At 45.2% G+C, this 24,898-nt stretch overlaps 1 protein-coding gene across 4 annotated transcripts; it reads right to left on the bottom strand.

Annotated features, from left to right (window-relative positions):
- Positions 1 to 506: 506 nt before the first annotated feature.
- chd1 (chromodomain helicase DNA binding protein 1) lies at positions 507 to 24,405 on the bottom strand. 4 transcript variants are annotated; one of them, XM_060049797.1, is made up of 36 exons: positions 24,055 to 24,405; positions 22,578 to 22,638; positions 21,512 to 21,707; positions 21,174 to 21,287; positions 20,603 to 20,796; positions 19,627 to 19,895; positions 19,270 to 19,495; positions 15,893 to 15,993; positions 15,619 to 15,797; positions 15,340 to 15,464; positions 14,602 to 14,818; positions 14,130 to 14,219; positions 13,818 to 14,008; positions 13,524 to 13,712; positions 12,964 to 13,126; positions 12,606 to 12,758; positions 12,262 to 12,333; positions 12,016 to 12,165; positions 11,379 to 11,527; positions 10,554 to 10,650; positions 10,336 to 10,431; positions 9,674 to 9,844; positions 9,131 to 9,291; positions 8,993 to 9,034; positions 8,784 to 8,917; positions 8,538 to 8,673; positions 8,020 to 8,170; positions 7,407 to 7,529; positions 6,391 to 6,528; positions 5,296 to 5,547; positions 4,823 to 4,957; positions 4,503 to 4,681; positions 3,763 to 3,862; positions 3,478 to 3,529; positions 2,615 to 2,936; positions 507 to 2,202 (listed from the first exon to the last, which is right to left on the bottom strand). In XM_060049797.1, the coding sequence occupies exons 2-36, from the start codon at positions 22,628 to 22,630 to the stop codon at positions 1,878 to 1,880; spliced, it is 5,445 nt and encodes a 1,814-aa protein (XP_059905780.1). In that variant the 5' UTR covers positions 22,631 to 22,638; positions 24,055 to 24,405; the 3' UTR covers positions 507 to 1,877. The 4 variants fall into 4 exon arrangements, with proteins under 4 accessions (XP_059905780.1, XP_059905781.1, XP_059905778.1 ...); XM_060049798.1 differs by having other exon boundaries at positions 8,538 to 8,676; positions 21,512 to 21,683; XM_060049795.1 differs by having other exon boundaries at positions 8,538 to 8,676; positions 24,055 to 24,404.
- Positions 24,406 to 24,898: the final 493 nt, after the last annotated feature.

Raw genomic sequence — 24,898 nt, 5'->3', positions numbered from 1 at the left:
ACATTCCCGGTGTTTCACAGTACCACCATCAGCATGTAGTGGACTGGACTCCGAACAAGATGGCTCCATGCACTCCCGTTACTTGTGCCAAATTTGGATCCCTCCCTCAGCCAACCCCTTTCCCACTTCTCAGCAGTCAGTCTGTTATGCTCCGGTGCCCGTTGGAGACGCTTGCCTGGGCAGACACAATGGTCGAGCCCTACCTGTATGTTCAGTCTGACTCCTAGGGCATGCATCTACTTTCCCCACCCCACGCTTAAATCTCACTAGACCAAGACCATACCTAAGCATTTTACTCGTGTACTTGTACGATAAGATTTAATAAAAATAAACTGAATCTGAAAAAATATTGAAAAATTAAGGTGCAAACTGCATGAAGAAAACCTGTTTTGGCCTGCGGTTGATAATCAAATTGAGTAGCTTAGTAGCTGGAGGATGGAAAAAATAGTTAATATATTACGAAACATAACATTTTGTCAAACAAAACGATACAGACAGACTCAAAATTACAAGCGAGTACAGTGTTTGAGTTTAATGGCTTTATAAACAACTATATAAGTGAATTATCTTAAAAATTCATGCATTTTCAGTGTAAATTCATTTGAAATATAGAGCAAATTTATTTACAACAGTGTGAACTGTAACAGCAACTTTACTTAATTGGGCTGTTAACCAGAAATACACTTGGCTGCATAGAAGATTGATGACTACTGGTATAGAAAATAAAAAAATTGTAAAAGAAAAAAAAGATTTAACATGTCTTCTTCTTAAAAGACAAGTTTCTTCAGACTGATTTAGTAAAAAGTCAGTTCTTTCCATTTTATTGATGTAGACACACAACATAACAAGAACTGGACACTGGTAAATCAAAAGGACTAAAGCTAAAGAACTATACCAACGGAATCATTTCCCATTCCCAGAAAGGTACATTCTGAATATCATTACAGTAACTACAAAAACTCACTGATATACTGACAACAAAGCCTGAGTCGATGGATAAAGGTTGAATTACAATAACAAATCCAAAAGCCTGAGAGGAAAAAGACCATTTGATTCATTATAAACAATAATTTACAAGTGGATTATTCATGGTAGTCACATGATCAAAAATTCCGTACTAGTAATTAAATACTTCACGTAAGATAGGAAAATAGAGAACTAAAAATGAATGAAAACTACAGTAAATGAGGTACAGGACAGCTTGAGCCCAAGCAACTTCAGACCAAAAATCATTTTAGTCAACTCCACACATGATCTGTAAATCACTCTGATAAACATAATCATTTACTTTGTATAGTCATTTGTTGTTTGATTAAAATGGAACTTAAAAAAAAAAAAACACGAAAGGGGGGGGTAAAAGAAACATAACAGTCAAATGCAGAATCCAGTGTCAAGGGCCAGAGAATGTGAGGCAGCACCCAAGGTCATCGCGTCCATTTTCAGGGTAAAAAAGAAAAAGAAAATGTCCAACTTTATAAAAATAACCAAAAAAATAACAACCTTGGCCGCCTGCTGCAACACCTCCATTACAGCTCAGCTTCGAAGTCTTTTAAATACAAAAATATGCATCTATATCTGCTGCCTTGTCCACTCCCCCGCCCCGCAAGTCTCTGTAATAAAGGTAGCACAGCGTCGAGTGAGTGGAGAGCGCCACGCACGCACACACGCACGCACGCAAACACACACGCACACTGAGCTGACGGACACACACAGTGCTCAGTACGTTGTCTTCCACCGGTCCCATAAGGCATTGGATGGGTTTGTGAGTCAATGGAGGCTACGGCTGCTGCGGCTACTGCTAGACCAGCCCAGTGTGAGGGGAGCTGTAAACCCGGCTTGGGGGGGGGTCCGGTGTGGGGGGGGGGAGGAAGCTTCCACTATGTCTTCCGGCTGTTCCAATTATGCTCCGGCGTGCTTTTGTGGTCCGAGGAGTACTCGAAGGGCGAGCGGTGTCCCAGCGGCGAGCGAGAGTCATAGGGCGAGCGCTGGTCGCGGGGCGAACGAGGGCCACTGGCCGACGCCCGGTGGTCCGCCTGCCGGTCCGCCTGCCGGTCCGTCTGCCAGTCCGAGTGGTACCGGTACGAGTCCCAGGACGACGACGACGACTTGTGGTGGTCCGAGCCCTGCCGATGGTCCGAGTGGGGGTGCTCCCGGCTCGAGCGCTGATCCTCCGTCTTCCTGTGCTTAGTGTCGCTGTAGTATCTGTCGGGGGGGGGGGGGGGGGGGGGGGATGTTATGGCTCATGTGTCAGTGTTGGGGACGCTGGAGCAGACGCGACGGTTGAGGCCTACCTGTGTGTTCAGCCGGGGACTCACCCATCTAACTATCCCTCTCCAGAAAGGAGCACTCATTTAGTTCAAATTCATTACTTATTACTTTATTCTTCCAGACAAGCCACCTAGCATACAGTCTGTATAACTTAGGATGAAGATACCATTTGTTTGGGAGCTTTAGTTGCATCATTATATTCATATTAGGCTTCTGACCGATGAGCACTTCCAAATATAAAAAAAAAAAAAATAACATACTTTGACAGAACCCATTATGGCGGATAGATCTGACCCTTTGGCAACAAACTAAATCCAGGGTGACACATCGCATCGCGTTCCCTCACCTGTCCTGCCGGTCTCTGTCCCGGTCTCTGTCCCTGTCTCTGTCTCGATCCCGGTCCCTGTCGCGGTCCCGGTCTCGTTCCCGGTCCCGGCTGTCGGGCCGGTAGGGGTCCCGGTCGCGGTGGTCCTTGCCGTTGCTGAAGGAGGAGTAGGGCCTCTTGCGGGACTCCCCGGCGCCGGCGGAGCTCTTGCGGTGGGCGTCGGTGGCGTGGCGCTCCCGGCTGCTGCTGCGCTCGTAGCGGCCGGCGGGCTGATGGCGCTCCGAGCTGTAGCTGTCCCGGCTGCTGTCGTCCTGCTGCCCGCCGTCCTTTAGCCGCTCCACGTCTGCGGGGGCGAGGAGAGCCGGCCGTTAGCCCAGCGACCCCCAGCATTGGACGGTACCCCTTCTGATCGCATGTTTTCCCTCAGCGTTTATGCCTTTAAATGTACCCAGCCTGTGTCCATGTCCGTCCTATACACTTGGAGGCCTCTTAAGAATAACTTGAATACTCTGAATGTTTTTTTTTTTTTTTTTTTTTGCAAAGCTCGTTCGATTTCCCCGTCTCTCCAGTTAGAACCACTTGCGTTGATGTCGCTGCGCCATCAACACCCCTACCCAAGTCCCGTCCCTGGTACCTCGATGCCGTCTAATCGCATTTACATGAAAATGACAGGCCCGATATGTGTAGGGTTCGAGAGGGAACATAGGGTGCGAAATCAAGCCGGTCTATTACCTCAGTCAGCGTAAACTCGCTGGAAATGCCCGTTTCAAATAAGACCGGCATATTTGGCAGTGTAAAAAACGCTTATTGACGCGTGCTGTTCAGTATGTTGTTGTGAGGAGTGTGATGTAGTAGGAGGAGGAGGAGGAGTAACGATGGAGTACCTGAATGTTTGAAGCCATAGGGGGTGACGCCGCTCGTGTTCTGGTCCGCAGCCTGTCGGGGAATAGGAGAGAGGGATTGTGTGAGAAGAGGGGAACCATTGGCTGACGGGATTTCATCGTTGTGTTTGGGGATAACACTGGCAGGGTATTAGGTTTTAAGAACAATGTATCCACTCTGTTATCATACTCTGTTATCATACTATGCTATTATACAGCATTAAAATACTTTTTATTGTCAAAAGGAATATTTTCAATATGAGCTATTGTGTGACCCATTTCACATACCTGGGCATTTTCTTGCCTTTTCTTGATTGCATGTTTGTAAAGTTTGTGCAATTTCCTTGCATCAAATTCGGTGAATTTTGAGACAAAAATCCACAAGTTTCTGTTGAAACAAAGAATAGCATTAGGTAACACGTTTTGACAGGTTTGCATGATGCAAACTTGTAGGTCTCATTAGGCTGTGCCGATTTTGCGATTTGCATTAACAAAGTGAGGAACACAACATCATCATGCATTTTCTTTCCAGAGTTTAAAAAACTAACAGATTTTACGATCCAGTTGTTCCAAAATGCTAATTATCGTCCTGCTAACCAACACTCACTGATTCGCCTCCAATTAAAACAGATATTCTTTGTTTAATTTGGTTTTAATTGCCATTTGAGTGTGGCTAGATGGAACTGTTGTCAGTTCCTGTGCTGTTGAAACACTAAATTTGTAACTGTTGCATGACCACTAGATTACAGAGTGGTTTAAGAACTTGCATGAGGCAACTTTTAGTCTTGTGAAGCCAAAGTTGAAAAGGTATTACCATCAGTATCGATATCTATTTATAGATCTAAAATCATATATCGATATCTATCTAATAGATATGTATCTTTATAGATAGCTACATATATATATCTCAAAATAGCAACATTCATTGTTTTTACGTATTGACCGAGTACACAGATACAACATAAACGGTGGCTGTAAACACCAAGCATGAGGGATCGACATGTCCTTAAAACTACCGGCCCACTCACTTCCTCCACTGTTTGACCAGCTCGGGATTGGAATACTCCTTGAGACACTCGGTGATGTGGTCTCCGATCTTGATGAGGCACTGTCTGGTGTGCTCCAGCTGCTCCCGCTCTGACAGGCCCTTCTCCGGCCGGTCCAGCTGCTTCAGAGCCGCCTTCACCGGCCGCATCCTCTCCTTACACTGCAGCAGGACGGCGGAGAACCACATCGTATGAATACGTCTGGGATCCTCCCGTCCCGACAGACGTCGCTCCACACCGTTAATGTACACGCGCGCACAGCGAGAGTCCCGAACGTGTTCCGGTGACCACGCAGAACGTACCACGCTGAAGGTCTTCTGGTCCAGCTCCTCCGACTCCTCAGAGATGGGCACGGGCTCCCCTCCGGCTGTGATGTGGACCGGCGTGTCCGCCAGCTTCTTGGCCTTTTCTCGTATCTCCATCTTCACGTCGTTCTGCTGCGAGTGAGGGACGGCCCGAAGGGGAACCATCGGTCAATGAAACCTACTCATGGTTTCTATTCTTACACGGAACTCATTGTCCAGGAGTTATATGTATATATGTCAATAAGGATTTTTTATGCAAATAAGGATTTATAATGAAACCATGTGTTTATCCAATACCATATGATCACCAGCATGTCAACAATTGTTGACATGCGCCAATGCAACCCGCGCTCCCGCAGAGTGAAGTCAGCTTGTAGCATTGCCCTTCACGTCTCAATACATTTGCTTTTGAAGGAGCGCTTATCTCATGTTAACTCAACCATCCACAGCCTGCACCACCACCGCCGTACCTTCTCCAGGTCCTCCTCCTGCTTGCAGACCGCCTCCAGCGGCTTCACCTCCTTCTTCTCCTTTGGCTCCTTTTTCTCCTTGACGTCCCGGCTCTCCTCCTTCTTCTCCTTCTTGACCTCCTTCCTGACCTCCAGCTCGCCGACCTCCCTGTCCTCCGAGGGGGAGGAGGGGGAGTCCAGCTCGGGCTCCTCCTTCACCGTCACCCGCTCCGTCCGGGCTCGCCTCGGAGGGGGCTTCACCGCTGCTACCTCCTGGAAGAGACCACAACGACGTCAGGGGGGGGGGTGCTCTAGAGCAGCGGGGCTCAACCCTTTGACTTTGGGTGCACGACTCAATGGCGGTCCAGAACATGCCCGGACCGCCTTGGATGCAAACGGTAAAGAAAACTATACATTTACAGGCAGTGGCTGAGCAACGAGTGCAAACGCCCACTTCATACAGAATTACTACTGCAAGAAGGCCAGTGGGAATGAGTCGATAGGAAGGGTCCATAATGATGCTTATAACACGTTTATCTTCCATTATCTATATTATTTTTGAGATGATTGAAAATTGGTCCAGTTCAAGAATAAAATCCCATGTAACACATGCACTACCCCAACGTACCAAAGGTTGGAAAACACCGATCTAAAGCCCAAAGCACACAGTTTCAGATGTCTACTTATTTGAAGAGCCTATCAAAAAGGAAATGGAATCCTTTTGTTTGAATGGAGGAAGCTAAAATAGCATGAATAAGCTGGTCTGTATTTGCTGGCTGCCTCTGTATATAACTAAATTCAGGCACAACGACTCAACTAAATTCTAATACTTTATTTCACTGCTGTGTTGGTAAAAGATGAGCAAAACTAGATGTGCAAAAATAGAAAAGTGTTTTTGAATACACTAGCATGGGAATTTCCAGCAAAGCTAAAAATAACGTCCTTACAATATTACTAATATCATTGCAACTTGGCATTTCAAATGTAGGGAACTTATGCCTGGAGCATATAGTGGCAGTAAATAAAAACCACATAATATAATAAAAAAACGTTTGATTCAAATTATGATAATCACAATCAGGTAGTCAGTTAAAGGCCTGTGTGGACCAGTGTTACCTTCTCCTCCTCTGCCTCGTGCTCCGATCGGGCGTCCGAAGGGGGGTCTGAGGACGGACTCTTAACCACCTCCGGCACCTTGCTGGCCTTCAGAGCCTTGTTCTTCTTGCTCCTCGGTTTCTTCTTCCTCGAATTGGCCTACACATTTAAAAAAAACAGCAACCAGAACCATGATTCTCAGACTTCCATCCATGGGAGGGAACTTCTGCCTCATAGGCTGGCCAGGCTGTGCTTCCACGTCTTACACTGCGGGGTTGCAGAGCACGAGCGAACCAGCAGACATTGCTTTTGCAGCACCTGCAGCACCCGCAGTGTTCTTCTCCAAATCAAGGGACTTGTGAAGTCCAAATACCGTTTTTCCTTTAATTTATGGCTGTTTATACTTATATTTAATAGTGTCCCTTGTTATAAAGTAACATACCACAGCTAGATCAAAATAAAAATCCCTCTATCATTTTAAAAAGGGCCCCTTCTGTTTCAGCCTCTCTTTGGCACCCTGTCTCTCCCACATACATGCCAATGAATTTGGTTGCATGCAAAACCACCAGACCATGGTACCTGAGTTAACCCATAGGCTGCTCCACCTGTCCTGCATAGTTCTTCAATTCCCATTCAAAGGGTATGCTTTCACTTCCAGTTCTTGCCATACTTTATGAACGCAACATAAACCGCTTTTCTTAAAAGGCATCTTAATACAAAGTGAATAAGGGATAGCAGAGCAGCTTTGCTTGCAGGACCTGCCCTACAGTGTTCTGAGGATGCAGTTCAAATGACGGACAGCATAACCACATTGACTTTATAAAAATTGCCACTTTCAAGTAGCCTTTTATTATTTTGACACCTTGCCAAATCTGGCCTGTGACTGTCCACACAACGCTGATGCGGTGGGGGTATGTGACGTCGAACAGTTAACAGAATCACACCACCACAACCCAAACAACAGAATCCACACAGATGCACGTCAGGGGTCAACGAGTCCAAGTAGGTACAAGTCAGCGCTTTCCACTTCCACTCACCGTCCCTGCGTGTCTTTGTGCTTCTTTTTTCGCCAGGTCTTTGCTTAGTAATTTAATGAGGTAGTCTGCTCTCGTTTGCAGCTGTTTGGCCTGGGGTTTCTTGTCAGGGTCGTCTGGAAGAAGCTGTAAGGGATGGAGGAGTTTAGTATTCATGAGTTACGCGTTGACATCAATCTACCTAGGTGGACATTAAAGAGATAACCGGAAAGTTCATTAGAGAGGCGTCAATAATAACCGGTGCCGAGAGACACCAATACGCCTTGCAACCTAATTTCCGTCTTCACAAGTGGACGTCCCGCGAGATTTGGCCAGTATTCAGAGGAGGTGCGGATAATCGGAGAATAGAGATGTGTATTCCCTCCGCATGTTCCCACGTTTGGCAGTACACACAAGTAGGTCCACTAGGCCACCTTAAAAGTAGCCTCGTAGGAAGGAGCCTTTGTAAGTGGTAACTAACCTGACATTATTCAAGTTTTTTATATAAAAAAATAAAAATAAACACTTCTCTTATGTGACATAGACCTCCCAGAAGAAGGGGATTTGACCAGGACCATCCATCCATGTTTTTGGTGTGAATCAATGAACCGTCTGCACCGGGGACCATGGCACGTACCTTATGCGTGAGGTTGAGGTCTGGGTCCATCTTGATCATCTCCCAGCTGCCGTAGCCGTACTCGTAGATTCCTATGAGGAGGCTGGAGTCGTCCTCCTTGCCCCACTCGATGTCGAAGTGTGCGGCCTTCGAATGGCACGGAATCATGTACCTTTGAAGACACAACCACACTTAAATATTCAAGATGCATTTGACAAGATCTGAGCCGAATTGAACATTTTAAGAGCATGCTTTAACTGGATTAACATTCGATACTCCGATACTGGCGTTAGGACACAGACCACTCACAAAGCAAGATAGAGGTGAATGAAAACGTCAAACGGCCTAAGAACATTTTTGGGACTTTTGAGACCGTAGCCGTTGCTTCAGAGTAGGACTCCTCACTGCAGCTATCCAACACAACGGGCTTAACGCTGTGATTCTGTGTTGAATTCTGTATGAATTTGAGTCGGCTGGTTTTATGCAATGTATCAAGGATGCCAGCACATAAACATCTATACATAATCAAATATAGTTACTTCTTCCTGTCCTCTGGGTCCGACGGAATGGCCTTATGGAGCGGAGCCAGCTCCTCTTCATGCGAAATCACCAGCTTGGCGTTCACCTGCACGCCAGAGATCCTGAACGTTGGTCCTTTTACCTTGCCTCGCCGTCCTCCTGAGTGAAACAACATGGCAGAGGCCTCCTCAATACACAGAACATTTAAACCGAGGGTCGGTGAGTGTGGGTGTTTAAAAAACGAGTAGGACGAGGGGTTAACCTACCAGAGTTCTTCTCCTGTTCGCAGGGGTTCTCCCGGAGCGTGCGCACGCAGCCGTTGTGCACGGTCTCCGCCAGACGCTTCAGGTCCTGTTCCGATTTGTCGACGAGCTCCGCGTCGCGAGCGATCGCATCCAACCTGAGGAAAACAAGTGATTATCGTCTGGACACACAAAGACTGAACAGAACGTGAACAAAATGAACCTCAACTTACCTTTCCAGCGGTCCTCCAAACTTTTTATAGCTCTTGACAAATCTGTAATATATTGAGAAAGATTGAGATTATTCCTAAGTGTGTGAGGATGAGTAACACGCGAATGCTGGCCGGTGGGTTACTGAACGCAGAGCTTACCTCCGGATCTCGGCGTCGCTGAACCCCTTGATGTTTTCCCGTGGAATAGTGCGAGGCCGCCCTCGTTTCTTTGGCTTCTTACGATCGGACGTCGAGTCGCTGTCAGAGCCAGAGTACCTTCGGTTCCTGCTTCTCCGGCTTTCGTTACCATTGAAGCTGTTCTGGCAACCCCAAACAACAAACTTCTGATCAGAGAAGAACCGTTAGCAGCTAGGAAGTGTGTGGTCAAGGGACACGCAGTGTCTTTGCTTTTTCTTTCAATACAAAGATTGATCTTAAGACGTTATACAAGTAGTGAACATTGACCACATACATTCAGATCATTAATAGACTACGATATACATCACATTAAAGTTGAGCTATTCTTATATGCCAACAAGATGTGTAGCAGAATTAGCTTGACAGCCACAGACCCTTCAATGTGTAACCCCGTGCCCGAACTACCCCCTTAGACACAGCGTACTCGATAGTGAAATATTTATTATTGCATATGGCATTTCGGATTTCCGACATTTAGGAATAAATAGAACCCATTTGTCGCACCGGCTTTACACAATTCCTCATGCGCGGCAGCAGATATATCTCCTCCAGCTCCTTCTGCCGCTCCTCCTCCTCCATCCTCCTCCTCTGCTCCTCTGGGATGATGTCGTCCCAGCTCCTCATGCTGCGCTCAGAGTCTATCTCCTCCTCCTCCATCATAGAGAAGTTAGCCACCTGTCGGATTACACAAGAAAAAGCCCATTGAACAACGCCACCGAAAGCTTCCAGACCTCAAATGACCTGCAATACAATACATCAGATTACGTGGTGCGATCCCCGGCTCCTCCTAGCAGAGTGTCAAGAGTGTCCCTTAGCAGGAAACCTAACCCTAACTGCTTCCAACGAGCTGGCACTCTTCATGCGTGGTTGACAGTGCTGTCGGTGAGTGACCGTCTGAATGGACGGTTGTCGCTTTGGACAAAAGTGTCTGCTAATGCGCTAAAATATAATTAATGCGCGGTCTAATGAATCATGGCTGCCAACCATAGGAAACTAAACAATTTGGCCTGATGTCCAGATTGGCAAAGTGAATCGCTGACCTGTTTCATCGCAATGAATGATCACAATCACAACATCGGGGAAGAAAATCACAACTCTCCTTTTTGGACTTGTATATGCAGCCCTGATGAAAACATAAGAGTGACTCGGAGAACCATGAAACTCACCTTGAACTGCGAGAGCAGCTCCTCCCCCACGGTGGAGGGGCCGGGGTCGTTGTCCCTGGTCTCGGCCCTTTTCAAGATCTCATCGATGTCCATCTCCTACAGCGTGAGACGTTAGACATGGTTAGTCGATACTGTACAGATACTGTAACAGTAGTATGACGTCATTGCCCTGTTGAGGACGATGAGGGTGTTGGTGCGCGGGGTAAATCAATGCCAACCAGAGGATCTTGCTCCTCGCCTTCAGGCTCCTTGAATAGCTCTTCGGCCCCGAACTTCAAGATGGCGGACAGCTCCTCCTTGTTGTAAGGAGTAGCACTGCATGCAACAGGAAAACGCATTAATAAATACAATTGGAACTCCTGTGTACCAAACCATGGTAAACCAAGAACATGTGTTGGACTATCATATTGGCATCACTTTGGATTCTCCAAGTGAAATCAAGCACAACCATGAGGTGAAGGTTTTCATGTTTCATGATATATCTTGATATAAACATGTTAGGATGTCTACCATGATCTTCAAAATAGTAGTCTACACCATTTTGTTACGCCACTACGTCAGTGGTCAGCTTAGCTCAGGAGGTAGAGCAGTTGTCTTGTAACCGAAGGGTTCCTAATTCGATCCCCAGCTCCTCCTAGCTGAGTGTGCCCCTGAGCAAAACCCTAACTGATCCTGACGAGCTGGCTGTCGCCTTGCATGGTTGACTGCCATCGGTGTGTCAATGTGTGTATTAACCGATGTAAGTCGCTTTGGATAAAAGCGTCTGCTAAATGCCCTAATTGTAATTGTCACTAAAGTACTGTCATTTAGAAACAAACTGGTGTAGAATCCTATATTTTTAACCAGGTTGGGTCCGTTCTTCTCTGCTCCGAACTCAACACCTTATCACGCCGTGCCACAACGGAGGCACCCATCCACCGAGAGGACATGCCTCCACCACAAGGCTGGCTGACGGGCGATAACCACGAGCCATCGGCAGCACCATACCCGCTACAGACGGGATGGACTGCTCGGCGTGAGCCTACCCCGGGGCGATGCGTTACCTCGAGGGGGCAGCCCCGGTGTGGAGAACCGTCTTCCCCGTGGTGTCCATCCTCTGGATGACCAGGTGGTCCAACACCATCTTCTTCTTCGCCCGCTCGATGATCTCCTCCTCCACCGAACTCCTCGTCACCAGGCGATAGATGTTCACCTGAAGACGTGTAGGATCTTATTAATACACACGGACTGACACACACACACACACACACACACACACACACACACACACACACACACAGGGACACACGCACAGACAGACACAGACACGCAGACAGACAAACACACGCAGACAGACAGACACACGCAGACAGACACACACACACACGCAGACACAGACACACGCAGACACAGACACACGCAGACAGACACACACACGCAGACAGACACACACACGCAGACAGACACACACACGCAGACAGACACACACACGCAGACAGACACATGCAGACAGACACAGACACACGCAGACAGACACATGCAGACAGACGCAGACAGACACATGCAGACAGACGCAGACAGACACATGCAGACAGACGCAGACAGACACAGACACACGCAGACAGACACAGACACACGCAGACACAAAGACACACACAGGTTCAGACAGACAGACACACACAGGTTCAGACCGGTGCCTACCTGTCTCTTCTGCCCGATGCGGTGGGCCCTAGCCTGGGCCTGGAGGTCGTTCTGGGGGTTCCAGTCCGAGTCGAAGATGACCACCGTGTCGGCCGAGGCCAGGTTGATGCCCAGGCCCCCGGCCCGGGTCGACAGCAGGAAGCAGAAATCCTGGGAGGGGGGGGGGGGGGGGGGGGAGAGGTGTTTATAGCACATGGCGAGAATCTGAACCTTTCGTGTCCCTGCGTGCTTTGCGTGTTGACCGACCTCTGACCCCTCAGCGTTGAAATGGTCCAAGGCCTGCTTCCTTATCTCTCCCTTTATGGAGCCGTCTAATCTCTGCGAAGGACAAAAACATACATTTAGAATAAGGATCAACACACACACACACACACACACACACACACACACACACACACACACACACACACACACACACACACACACACACACACACACACACACACACACACACACACACACACACACACACACACACACACACACACCCCTTAGAAAAACAAGATCAGCTCCAGCCAAGACGCGCACACACACACACACACAGCTTAGAAAAACAAGATCAGCTCCAGCCAAAACGCGCACACACACACCTGGAACAGGAACTGTCGGCTCTTCAGGTACTCGGCCAGGATGTCCAGCATCCGAACCATCTGAGAGAAGATGAGCACGCGGTGGCCACGCTCCTTGAGACGTACCAGCAACTTGTCCAGCAGAACCAGCTTACCGCTGCTTCTGATCAAGTGCTGCGGGTCAGAAGAGAGATGCCAGGACGGTTCATCAACACCACACGGATCAGCAAGCGCCAACAATTTCATCAAATACGCTGAATTGAGATTGATGTTCAACTCTTGACTCAAGATTATGTTAATTATTGATGTCCCTTATCTGTTCTTGTTATTAGTGGCACACAAGAGCCTGTGTATATTTTCTGCAACACCACACTCATACCTGTAGGGACTCGGCCCGGCTGTAGAACTCGGTGTCGTCGGGGGATTTGATAAGGTAGCAGTGGTTACAGCACTTCTTGAGCTCCATCACGATGTTGAGGAATCCTGAGGTGCTGCCCTTCACGCCTTTACTGAGGGCCTTGTAGTTCCTGGTCAGGATCCACCTGATCACACACAAACAAACGTGAACATGTGCTCCCATTTTGTTCCACTATGTAAAATACAATCGAGCACCAGTTCATCATACTAGTTTTCATGCCTTTGGCCCCGTCCAATATGATAAGGCTATTGATCACATGTTTACATCAACACTGCAAAAAGTAAAGACAATTGAGCTGCCGTTAGCAAAACCAAATCACTGTTGTCCCCATGTCCTTTAATTAACACATGTTGAATCAAAAACATGAAACAAAATCCAAAACAATGTCCGGAACCTATTAAAAAGGGTACTGTTAGCCATTGCCGCCGAGAGGGCCGGTTCAAGCGTCAGCGAGAATTGGGTTGGACGTGTTAAGTGACTTGTTGTATTTGACATCAGGGTTGTGTCAAATGCGCCCTTACTTGTAGTACTGCTTCTGGATGGCGCTCATCTCAACCCGGAGGATTTGCTCTACTTTTGCAGGCAGGGATTTCTCCACGTCTTTCTTGACTCTCCGCAGTAGGAAGGGCTCCAGCTCCTTGTGAAGACTGGTGTATCCAGCGTCGCGCCCCTTGCCGTGGTCCTCATCGAAAATCTCCCAGGAATGGAACCTGGGTACAGAGGAGGGAACGGTTCACTCAGGGCCCTTGACGTGCTCACAAACGATCATCTTATAAACATGGCCTCCGCTCTGAGACAATGAGACGATGCCCTACTTTTCGGGCATGATGAAGTGCAGCAGGGACCAGAGCTCCTTCAGAGAGTTCTGCAGGGGCGTTCCAGTAATCAGCAGCCTGTGGTTGGATTTGAAGTCCATCATGGTTTTGTAGAGGAGCGAGTCGTCGTTCTTCAGCCGGTGAGCCTCATCCACACCGATGAAGGCCCAGTTCACACAGCCCAGGAAGGACTGCCGGGACGGAAAGACAGCAATTAAAAAACGGAAAGTCAACGGCCATGGCGAGCCGTCTAATGGGCCATTTGTGAGGCAAACCACAGTGTGGAAAAGGATTTAGAATATTTGCACCCACCTTGTCTTTCAGGAGGATCTCATACGTCGTGAGCAGGATGTTGAATTTCAGTCTCTTGTTCTGGGGGTGCATCCACTCATGGGTTCGGATCTATAACCACCAAAACTCTTAATTAGCCTCATTAAATATACTGTTTATCTAAAAATGATCAGACACTTCTTCTAAAACTGAAATTCATTAACTTTAATTCAGTTGTATTTATGCCCTCTCTCAATATGGCTGAAAGCCAAAACAAAAAGTTTCAGCCAAAATCCTGTATGGTCATTAATGCAACGACCAAATTTGATACACCCAATTGATTAAACGATTTCTGCACTAACATCAATGATCTTGACGAAGATGCACCATAGTGGAAGCGCAGGCATTACGGGTCCAATATCTTGAGGAAAGCATCTGCTGAATGGCCTGATCTTGATCAAATAATTGTAAGCATGGTAAAAAAAAACATTGACGTCATGAACTTTGGACATACCATGTTTCTACTGCTGATGTCTCCGAGATAGACCACGACGTTCATCATTGGAGCCCAGAGTTGAATTTCCCTTTGCCATGAGACCAACGTGGACAGAGGCACCACGAGTAGGAAGGGCCCGTACAGCTGGTGTTCATGGAACATGTAGCTAAGGAAGCTGATTGTCTGGATCGTCTTCCCCAAGCCCATCTCATCAGCGAGGATGCAACTGTTGCCTCTGGAAAGGATCGGGGAAACAGGTGAAGGAGCACAAGCGTTAGCGAGGAGGACGTTGGGAGACATCCACCCGTTGCGTTGTACACTCAGCACATGACACGCCACGAGCACCTTCTCAATTTGTGTGGCACGATTGCCATCAACATGAGAACCACAATTCTCTTGCACACATATTTGCCCAAAAATTCCCACACACTCATTTAGTCATTTGTCGATCAACTGATTGATTGCCCGACCTTTACATGATACCCTTCAACATGAACTAACCAAATTAGTGGGGCGTGAAATCCAGAGTGGTTTTGCAAGGAAACCTGGTCTGATAGGATCACTCATGCAAGTTCTAAAATATCTGTTCTAACCAAACAGTCAGAACGTAAACAGTCAAGTTGAACATAAAGATAAAGCATCATAATTGCCGGAAGAGAAACATACTGATTGCGTTCTACTTAAAGTTATGCAACTGAAGGGATATTAAAGGGAAGTAAGGACATGGGCTAAGAGAAATTAATGAAATCATCGTACTTGCACCACGAGTGGGCCATCCAGTTCAAGCTGTCAAACTGATAGTCTCTGAGCTCCAGTCCATCCCCTCCTATATAGGATGGCTGCTTCTTCATAGCGCTAAACCTCGGCCTCTGTTTGAGCACCTGGAAAGAGAACGCTGTTATCCAAAGGCTTTTCTAAACAAGTACAGACAGTTGAGCATAATTGAAATCAGGAATTTCAAATACAATTCTGGAAAATACAGACAATCACCATTGATAAACCACTAGGAGGTGAGGGATTGAGAAGAGCCCTTACTTTGCACTCTCTGAAGGGAATGTTTTTGGAATGGTTTCTTCTCAGGTAGTCGTCTATACACTTCTGAAACTTCCTGCCGATGAGGGCTCCGTCCTCCCAGCTACATTCAGAGTAGGACAGGCCCTGCCACTTGCACAAATAATCTGGATAGCCAGCTGCAGATTTTTGGTTTGAATGCCCTGTTAAAAATGAAGAAAAGGAATTGAAATGTCAAGGAATACATCATCCCCCGTAACGGTCATAAATGTGCTCATCGTATGAAACAATGTCCCACCGATAATTCTTTCTACCAGCTGGTACTGAGAGTGAAGATCATCCATGAGTTCCTGCTGACAGTTGAAATACTCCACATCCTCTGGGGAGGCCGCCTTTATCCTGAGCATAAGGAAATTACAGTACATGAGACACCATGTTCCAATGCATTGCGTATTATTGAAACAAAAGCACTTTTGTTTGTGGAAAAGTGTAGTCAGGCGAGTGCTACATGCAGCGCTCAACTATTGTTCTTCTTCAGTTTTATTCTCTTTCTTTTTTCTTATTCTCAACAAACTTTGGGACCTATCTCCTTCCTAAATTTTTCACCTAGAGACTCCATTCCAATTTTTAAATGTTCATATTAGCTTGGAATCACACGCTTCTTTACAGATTTTTAAAATATTTTAACCTTTTTATGATATTCTACTTTTAAAATACTTTTTTTTTTTTTTTTTTTTACAATGGAAGTCAAGAATGAGCCGTCCGCCCATTCTCTGACACTACTTCAGACTTCGTACATTGGTCAATATTTTATCGTTAACCTTCGTTCAAAGGTTCAACAAATCAACACACTTATGTCTTCAATAATTATGTATAAACAGAATTTCGATACTTTTTTCAAAATCACAGTTTAAGTTCTGCGTCAATTTTTGATTTCAGCTTCCAGGTTTTTTAGCAGTGCACTGCAATACATTTGACCTTTCAGATTCTTCAGTTCAATTCCTTTTACATTTCTGTATTTTTAGCAATGCTTTGCGCTTTGAATTCAGCTGTCACTTAATTTGTTTCAAACCATTTAATTTATTTTTTTAAATGGCATGCATGTTTACATTGTTTACTCCATTTAGACTTTCGAACTCTGTTCAAGTCCCTTCACTTGATTTGAGCCATTTCACGTTTCTTTATGTCTTCATCTATGTGGCTTTATTAAAACATTTTCAACCTCACTGATGCATTTTCTGCAGGAAATGCATTTTCTAGTTCCATTCTTAACTCTTCTGCCGACTAGGGATGGCGAAAATGTAAAATATTCTTGACCGACCATTCACCAGGGGCGATTCACCAGGGGCCAATCGGAAGAGGGCAGTGTTAGGAGCTTATTTGAAACATTGCCGCGGCTCATTTAAGAAAATGACAGCTCAGAAGAGACGCTGCTTTAGAGGAGACGGAAAAATTGAGCATGAGGAATAATTATTTTCACTTCACACAAAAAGATCTTGGAATGAGATGGCTAACTGTAGTCTTATAGTGTTTAGTCTACTGTCCTTAATAATTAAGAGATCATATTCTCCGCCGCTCACATGCGGAAATAATTAAGTCTTGCGGAGAAATTAAACAGTGGGCTAGAGACGTCCAACTTCCAAAAAGTCACCTCATCTGATCATCTTTTTGTGTAAAGTGAAACTAACACACTCCACAGTCCACACTGACCCCAAATTTTTTTTTAACCGACAAGCGACAAGATTGATCGGTTAACGTTGATTCGGTCAACCGGTCATCGGTTAACATCCCTACTGCCGCCTTTTTGATTTCAAGCCTCGCTCTAACTGCAGTTGTTGTAGACTGAAATAAGCTAGTTACGAGAGGATGAGGTTGCTGCAGTGGTGTTATATTCAAAAGTCTTTCACTCTGTTGAAAACTCACGACTGGAATGGGAGTTTTTGGGGCACTTTGTCCAGTTTGGCCGTGGTATAGGTAGATCAATTTTTATCCGTCTTCTAATTTGGAGTTGGCTGATAATCTAACAGCATCTCCTTGCTTCACACTGCTCCTGCCCTGATGAAGTACTGAAAAGGGTACGCCGGTAAGAACCGGAAGCGTTCTAGTTAGGTTCCTCGAATTAGCTACATTTAAACAAACCAACCATGGAAACCTCATATGGTTGCATGACACTGTCCTCATGACAGGTGTAAATTATTTTAAATATATGGCACCTAAACAAGAAGCATTCCTAGGTAGGCCTTAAAGTTAAAGACTGCCTCCCAGAAGGGGATATCCCAGTCCCTCATCTTGACTTCCCATGCAGGCTGATATTGTTTACCACTTTATTACACTTTAATTAAAGAGTCTTACAGGGAGACTTCAGCTTCATGGTAAAAGTAAAAAACATTAAATCACTTGGGTGGAATGAGTAATCTTTCAAAATGAATGCACACAAAAATATGAATCGGTATGCATTCATTGAATCAATATAAGAAATTACATTGGAGCATATGCTTCGTTACGCACATGCATTTTGTTTAATATTGCATTTCTATAGCATCCGGGAGTCTCCGTGCCTCTTGGGAGTTTAAGAACAAGGAGAGTGCATTAACATATGGAAAAACGCTCATATGAACATAAAGTCCTAAATTGAGTTAGGTCCCAATCAGTTTCCAGACCGAGTTGATGCAGACTCAACATCACTACAGGCAACAGGCGTCCCAGTCTGCAACAGGCGCAGCTCTCTACACAAGTCTCTCTCCCTCTCACTTAAAGTAATAAAGCCTGAACAACACACACACACACACACACACACACACACACACACACACACACACACACACACACACACACACACACACACACACACACACACACACACACACACACACACACACACACACACACACACACACACACACACACACACACACACACACACACACACACCTCGCCACACCAGCACCTTTCTGCAGATGGACACAAGACAGCAAATGGTTTATCCAAGCACTGTATTTGACTGAAACCGTGTCATATACATGTTTCCTAACAATATGCAACCAGACAACAGATGACGGACGATTTGATTTTAGGTTTTGTTCCGTGTTTAAAATAATGGCTGGCACTGCGATTCGGACCAAGTTTCAAATTCTGATGTGTACACATATCAAGCCTAACCTGTTTTGTCTTCCTGTCTTACAGGTCTTATAGTCTATTAAACCATAGCATTATTCAAACAGAAATTACAGAGCCTTGAATATCATTTGAATGAATAAATAATGTAATTTTAACAACATTTGTCTCTCCCGCCCGTGTAAACAAGGGATTAAGAAGCGCTTTTTTCCATAAGGAAGGAACACCAGCGATTGTCCGACCAATGTGAACTGGACAGCCCTAATGGGTGGACCTCCATTTGATCTAGAATTGATACCGCGACATTATCAAATGCCATGCTATTTGCCATCATTCTTCCCGGAATGCCGCTTGAAACATCCTTTAGGCCCATGGCCTCTTTCGACAAACTCATCTAGGGTGTTCCTAACACAGTTTAATGTGGCAACAAGCATTTGAAAGCCCTTGCAAGAACTGACGGACGCAGAATGAAAAAACAAAAGGGTGTAAAATGAAAATGACATCATTCACTTTTCAGCCCTCTCTAAAGGTTAGTCCCATTTTTGTGTGTTCAGAACTCACCATCTCTTCTTCTCGTGATCCTTTTTCATGAAGTTGTCCAGTTTCTTCATGCCCTTGACGTTCTGCAGCTTCAGGGAGTCCTCGGTCTCCCAGGTGTTGTGGATGTGCGACCAGTTCTTCCACTTCATCAGGTACTGCGTCTCGCCCGCCTCTTTGCTGGGATCAAAGTTGGCATTGGGGTCCCCGTCCGCTTCGATGGCATAAACCGTAGTAGTTCCACCCGTGGCTGTGAAGAAAGAAAGCGGTTTGCAATGGTTAATCTGATGAGTTCATCCACGCGAGGAAATGAACATCGCGGCAGTGCTCTTCAAGCCGTCACACAGTAAACACAGTGGGTAGACGGGGTTCTTTTCTCACCTCCTTTCCTGCCTATCCGGCTCTCCATCACTCGTTCCAAGGTCTCAAACTCGTCCTCCTCCGGCTGGGGTACGTCCTCTCCCAGCACCTCCACCAGGTCGTCCGAGTCCGTCTTCTGCTCGTCGTCCTCCTTGTAGCTGACGTTGACCGTGGCCTGCCGCCTGGGGCCGGCCGACATGGCCTTCTTGTAATCGTCGTCGTCGTCTGAAGACGACCCCTTGTGGACTTTCCTCTGGTTGCTGGCTTTCTTTCCATTTCTGGCGTTCACTCTATAAGAAAAAAGAAAGAAAGAAAAAGGGACAATGGGTAGGTTATAATATCAACACAACTCTCGCAAACAGAGATTGCATTGCATCATTTGAGTGGAATGCGAATCAAAAAGTAACTTGGGTCAGAATAACATCTTTAGCAAGATGACTGTACCAAGACTATCATACAAGTACAGGAGCCGGGACATTTTTCTGAGACATTCCAACCAGTTGATACCACGTCAAAGTGGACCACTGAGTGAAGGAAGAGAGACTGCGCCATAGGCCCTAACTAGCCTAGCCTGGCTCCGCCCGCCCAAGTACTACCGCTCAATTTTAATTTCACTTCAGTACTACGTTAGGGTCAGCGGTATGTTAGTGGATATTCTCCGTCCAAATTTTCTGCGTCCAATCAGCAAACAGAGGGAGTGGCTGAGAACAATGAGGTTAAAAGTCAGCTCTCGTCGACGGACCTCTTCACGCACGGTGTTTGGTTTGTTTACAGCCTGCGCGCAACGTGATTGCCGGCCAAACGTTAGCGATTGGTTATGGCAGATCCAGAGTGGGACTGGGCAGATCCAATAGTTTTAAACTTCAACAGACACCCGCCTTCATGTGAGTTAATGTTTGTCAATTGAGTAGGTCCAGACTCTCTGTGCAAATGAAAAGAAGTACGAGAGTGTAGTAGGACCAGGCTACAACTAGCCGGCCATTAAACCTAAACTCACTTTGCTGGGGGACGCCTGCTCTTCACTTTGGTACTTGGCTCATAGTCGGATGCCGTTTCCTCACTCTTCTCCCCATCTCCTGATGTATCGGATCCAGATCCGCTACCAGAGTTGGACCCAGACCCCGAATCTGAGCCGGAATTGTGTCTTTTCTTGGATCCACTCGACGAGTCTGAATCACTGCTTGAGGAGTCCTGTTAAAGATAAGCATATTAATAACAAGCCTCGTTTGATGAAGAATGCATGAATTAAGAATGCACCGAACAGGTTTTTTTGTGGTTCTGGCAATTTACATGGGTGATATATTTTTTAGATTTTAACATTTTGCCTCCTATGATGTTGGCTTAAACCATTACCAGAGACGCATCAAAACTACGAGGAGGAAGACCCACTGCTTAGACACCCACCACGTGTTACCCAGCGCAGCCTTATTACAATTCTGCATGTTAGAAATTTACCAGTTATTTATTGATTGTTTTATCAATATCTTCAAACTGATCAAAGCATCCACTACCGGCTTATTGCTGGCCATGCAGTGTGTTACATATAAGTAATGAACGGAGTAACATGCCTGATCAGATCCACTATTTGAAGAGCTTTGCTGCTGGTGCTGCTGATGAAGTTGCTGTTTCCTGAGCATAGCGGACCTTTGCACTGCCAGGATGCTCGGGTTGGACTTCCAAAACTGTTGCAAAAGAAGTTCAACTGTATCAATATATTGAAACGGTATATTCAAAAATAATAATACAAATAATGATAAGGACGGCATAACACGTCATAATAAAAGTGACTATGTTTTTTTTATTCCTATGCAGATATGCAACCATGGTGGAATGAGAAATAGTGTCCCATCGTTGAGTGTCCATCTTAATGCATTGTTTGACTGAAGTTAGAGAGACTTTGACCTACATCTGCTCCATCAATGTTTGGTGCTTCAGTCTTCTCCTTGGATTTTCCCGAGTCAGAATCTGATTGGCTGCCACTGTCTGAGCCACTTCCTGAGTTACTGCTGCCTGAATGGGTACTGCTGCTTGAACTGGAGCTAGAACTGGAACCAGAGCCCGATGCTGAGCCTGATCCACTACCAGATTCATCATCGGAATTACTGTGTGAACAATACAAAAACAATACAATAAAAATAACAAATTATACACATTTTCTTTGAAGGCCGATCATCTACTACAGGTAAGTAAAGAAGGCATGTTTTTCTCATAAAGCAGAACATTTTAACTATTACTTGTATGCCCATGTCTTGATTCCTGTACAATTCCGTCAGCTATGCAAAAGATAAGCAGAATAAATTGGTAAAACCATAATTTTAACGTGTTTACCATAATAAGTATAACATCTGAGCCGCGTATCTGATTGGTGGTTGTTAGTGTCCGACTTGGAGCCATAAATTCAATAAACCTATTTAAAGTCATCCAGAGCTCACAGGTAGAAGTCAAGCTATTTGTATAGTCCAATAGTCAGCATTGACATAGATACTACATAGATCATAAGTGCTGTTGGAGACAGGCTACATGTTATTGCTGTATACAAATGGCATCCAACTAAATTCTTCCAGACTAGTAACTGCTCTACTCCACAGTTGGTTCTTATCAATTTATTAAATATTAAACATTTTCTTCATAGCCAAAGACACATTAAAATACGAACATCACAGCCATAATCTGTATTTGAACCCCTCCGTTTTTTTTTTTAAATATGTAGACATACTAACATGTACGAATAATTGTTTTGTTTTCCATTCTATTTACATTAAGGTGTGCCAGTGTCTGAATAAAGATCCATCAAATGCCCTCTGTAATAGGTGTACGAATGGTATATAACGAACACATGTCATAATTCTACAAAGCTAAAAAAAAAAAAAAAACATGAACAAATTGCAGGTACATCCCCCTAATGAATCATCACATGTGGCAGCAATATAACGGTCTAATTGTACTTTTACAGTTTAGTCAAATGATCTTACCTTGATTCCCCACTGCTGTTGCTTACACTGTCATCTTCACTTCGCCCAGCCATATTTAGGTCTGCAAAATAAGGTTAACAATGTATAAATGATCATAGGATGTCCATACCCAAATCAATAGTAGTTCTGATTGAACTATTTGCCGTATTTTCGGTCAATTCGTTTCTTTGAAACGTTTGTTTTTAGCTAAAAAAACCTCTGTGCATTCAAGCGAACTTTAGGAAAACAGACAATCCCAATCAATAATCTAAAGACATTTAAAATATCTTAAAACCGTACAATAAAAACCCTTGTCAATTCAGCGTTTAGGTTCAGGCCTCGTTGACGATATGCTCTACATCGCTGATGGAAACCCATCCATCCAGTCCCGTGTCCGTGTGTACATTCAACTGTACATTGTATAACAAACCCATCGGTTTCCTGGCCGCAAAGGCCTGACGAGGCCTGCACAACTTGAGCGTTTAATCACGCGCTTTCCCAGACAATGCTCTTAAAGCGTTTCGCAGGAAGGTTGTGCAACAATCTTAATAGTGGTAAAACACCGACAAAAGAAGTCTAATCATGTTGAACTTGATGATCGACAGCACGAGCACACATTACAATACTATTTACTTCCTCGACAGCGATACACTTGCTTCAAGTCTAGATTTACAACGGCGGCTAACGTTGTAAAGCTACCTTAGCTAGCATCGGCTAACGACGCGAGCTGGCGGCTATTGGCGGGGCGACTGTAATTTATGAAGGCACAGCCGAGCGCGGTCGTTAGCATACGCTCTGCGACCCACGCATGCTATTCCGCAACTTGGATATGACACAGCCTAACACTTTTCCAGACAGAATATATTCGGTCCACCACAGCTAAATCACACCACGTCCAGATAGTGTGCGTCTTGCCTGGACTTCCGAGTTTGAAATATTTGTCTATCGCCCGGAAACGCTTAAAAGTGCATAAACATCTGGTGCCGTTCTGTAGCATTTGCTCAAATGGTTATGGGGGACCCGTGTGCGATGTTCACCACATCACATATAACCAGTCTCGATCCATGCCCGCTACTATGAACATCAGTTGTGACAGTCCGTAAGTCAAGCATGGAGCTATGTGCTTATAACGATGCCAGACAAACTATATGCGAAAGCGCGGACAGCAGCTAGCGAAAAGTAAAGTAAAGACCCACCACTCGTAATGCGTTAAAAAGGACCACACTCCAGACTAGTTAGCATGCATACACAAACATAGTTCTCGCACATTGCCGTGCTGGCTGTGGACGAAACCATGCTACACTTCACGGAGTTAGCTGTACCGATACCAAGCGTTGTTTTCATCAGCTGCTCACTTTTCACAACTGGTTTCCCGATGTTTTTCGCCTTAAATCCTTAATAAAATCCGTACTCGTCTCAACTAGACGTAGAGCAATCTCCCGTGGACATTGGAATAATATTCATTTTTTATAACACGCTGTCGGTTGAGGGAAGTTACCTGAAAACCCCTACAGGCAGCCAGTCTGGATCCTTTGCCCGACTTCAATACCCCCTTTCTTGTTTTCTTTTACTAGCTAGGGATGGCTAAATAGCCTGCTAGCTCCCCGTGAGGGAGAGCAGACCCAAACAATTTCTAAATGTAAATTCTCACGGTGCTTCGGAATTAAGGCCTCCAAGCACACAAAGTGCGGTCCTTTGTGGCTTTAACCGGCTGTAAACACAAAAATGGGTTCGTTGACTAACCACGACTGTAAAAATATGACATATTAGTAAATAGTCTTAAGACAACCGGCCTCAGCCATGACGGTGTCGAGTTCATCTCACAAGGTTGCAATTTCGAGTGGAAACCCCGGGTAGTGACGTAACGACGATGCGTTCATAACAAACCAAAAATTGCACTACACGAATAGTGGATGGAAATTGTCATAACTGGTTATTACATATAGTAATAATTGTTTTTAAACATATTACATTTGCATTGACATTGCTGATGTAAGCAAGATACATACACACGGAGTATACATCGGTCTGTTGCCATTTATTTGATGAAAGCGGAACCATGCTTGAATCAACTGCAACCCAAACAAATTATGGAAATAGCTTTATCTTGGATCATTTAGTTAAATAAAATATTTTTCACAAAAGCGAAAATAAGAATGTCCTCGAAATCTAGAGGCAAATACTTTTGACAAAAATATATATTTTATTATGACAAAAAATGCATAACCCAATGTTTATACTAATGATTTCACTTTAGGCCTACTGATGTAAGGATTCCAGCCGATACCTAAAGGCGTTTGTGTAATTACAACAACGCATTTGACAATTGCATCCACCAAGAC

Source organism: Gadus macrocephalus, chromosome 4, assembly GCF_031168955.1.
Source record: "Gadus macrocephalus chromosome 4, ASM3116895v1".
Lineage (NCBI taxonomy): Eukaryota > Metazoa > Chordata > Actinopteri > Gadiformes > Gadidae > Gadus > Gadus macrocephalus.
This window is presented reverse-complemented; position numbering and strand designations above follow the sequence as displayed.

Bases quoted from the DNA above. Each gene is read 5' to 3' on its own strand.
- chd1 (XM_060049795.1), bottom strand. From the start codon at position 22,630: ATGGCTGGGCGAAGTGAAGATGACAGTGTAAGCAACAGCAGTGGGGAA. The intron at 13,127-13,523 runs GTAAGGGCGCAT...GTGTGTGATCAG, and splicing joins ATCCAGAAGCAGTACTACAA to GTGGATCCTGACCAGGAACT. The intron at 3,530-3,762 runs GTATGTGAAATG...ATTCCCCGACAG, and splicing joins AAAGGCAAGAAAATGCCCAG to GCTGCGGACCAGAACACGAG.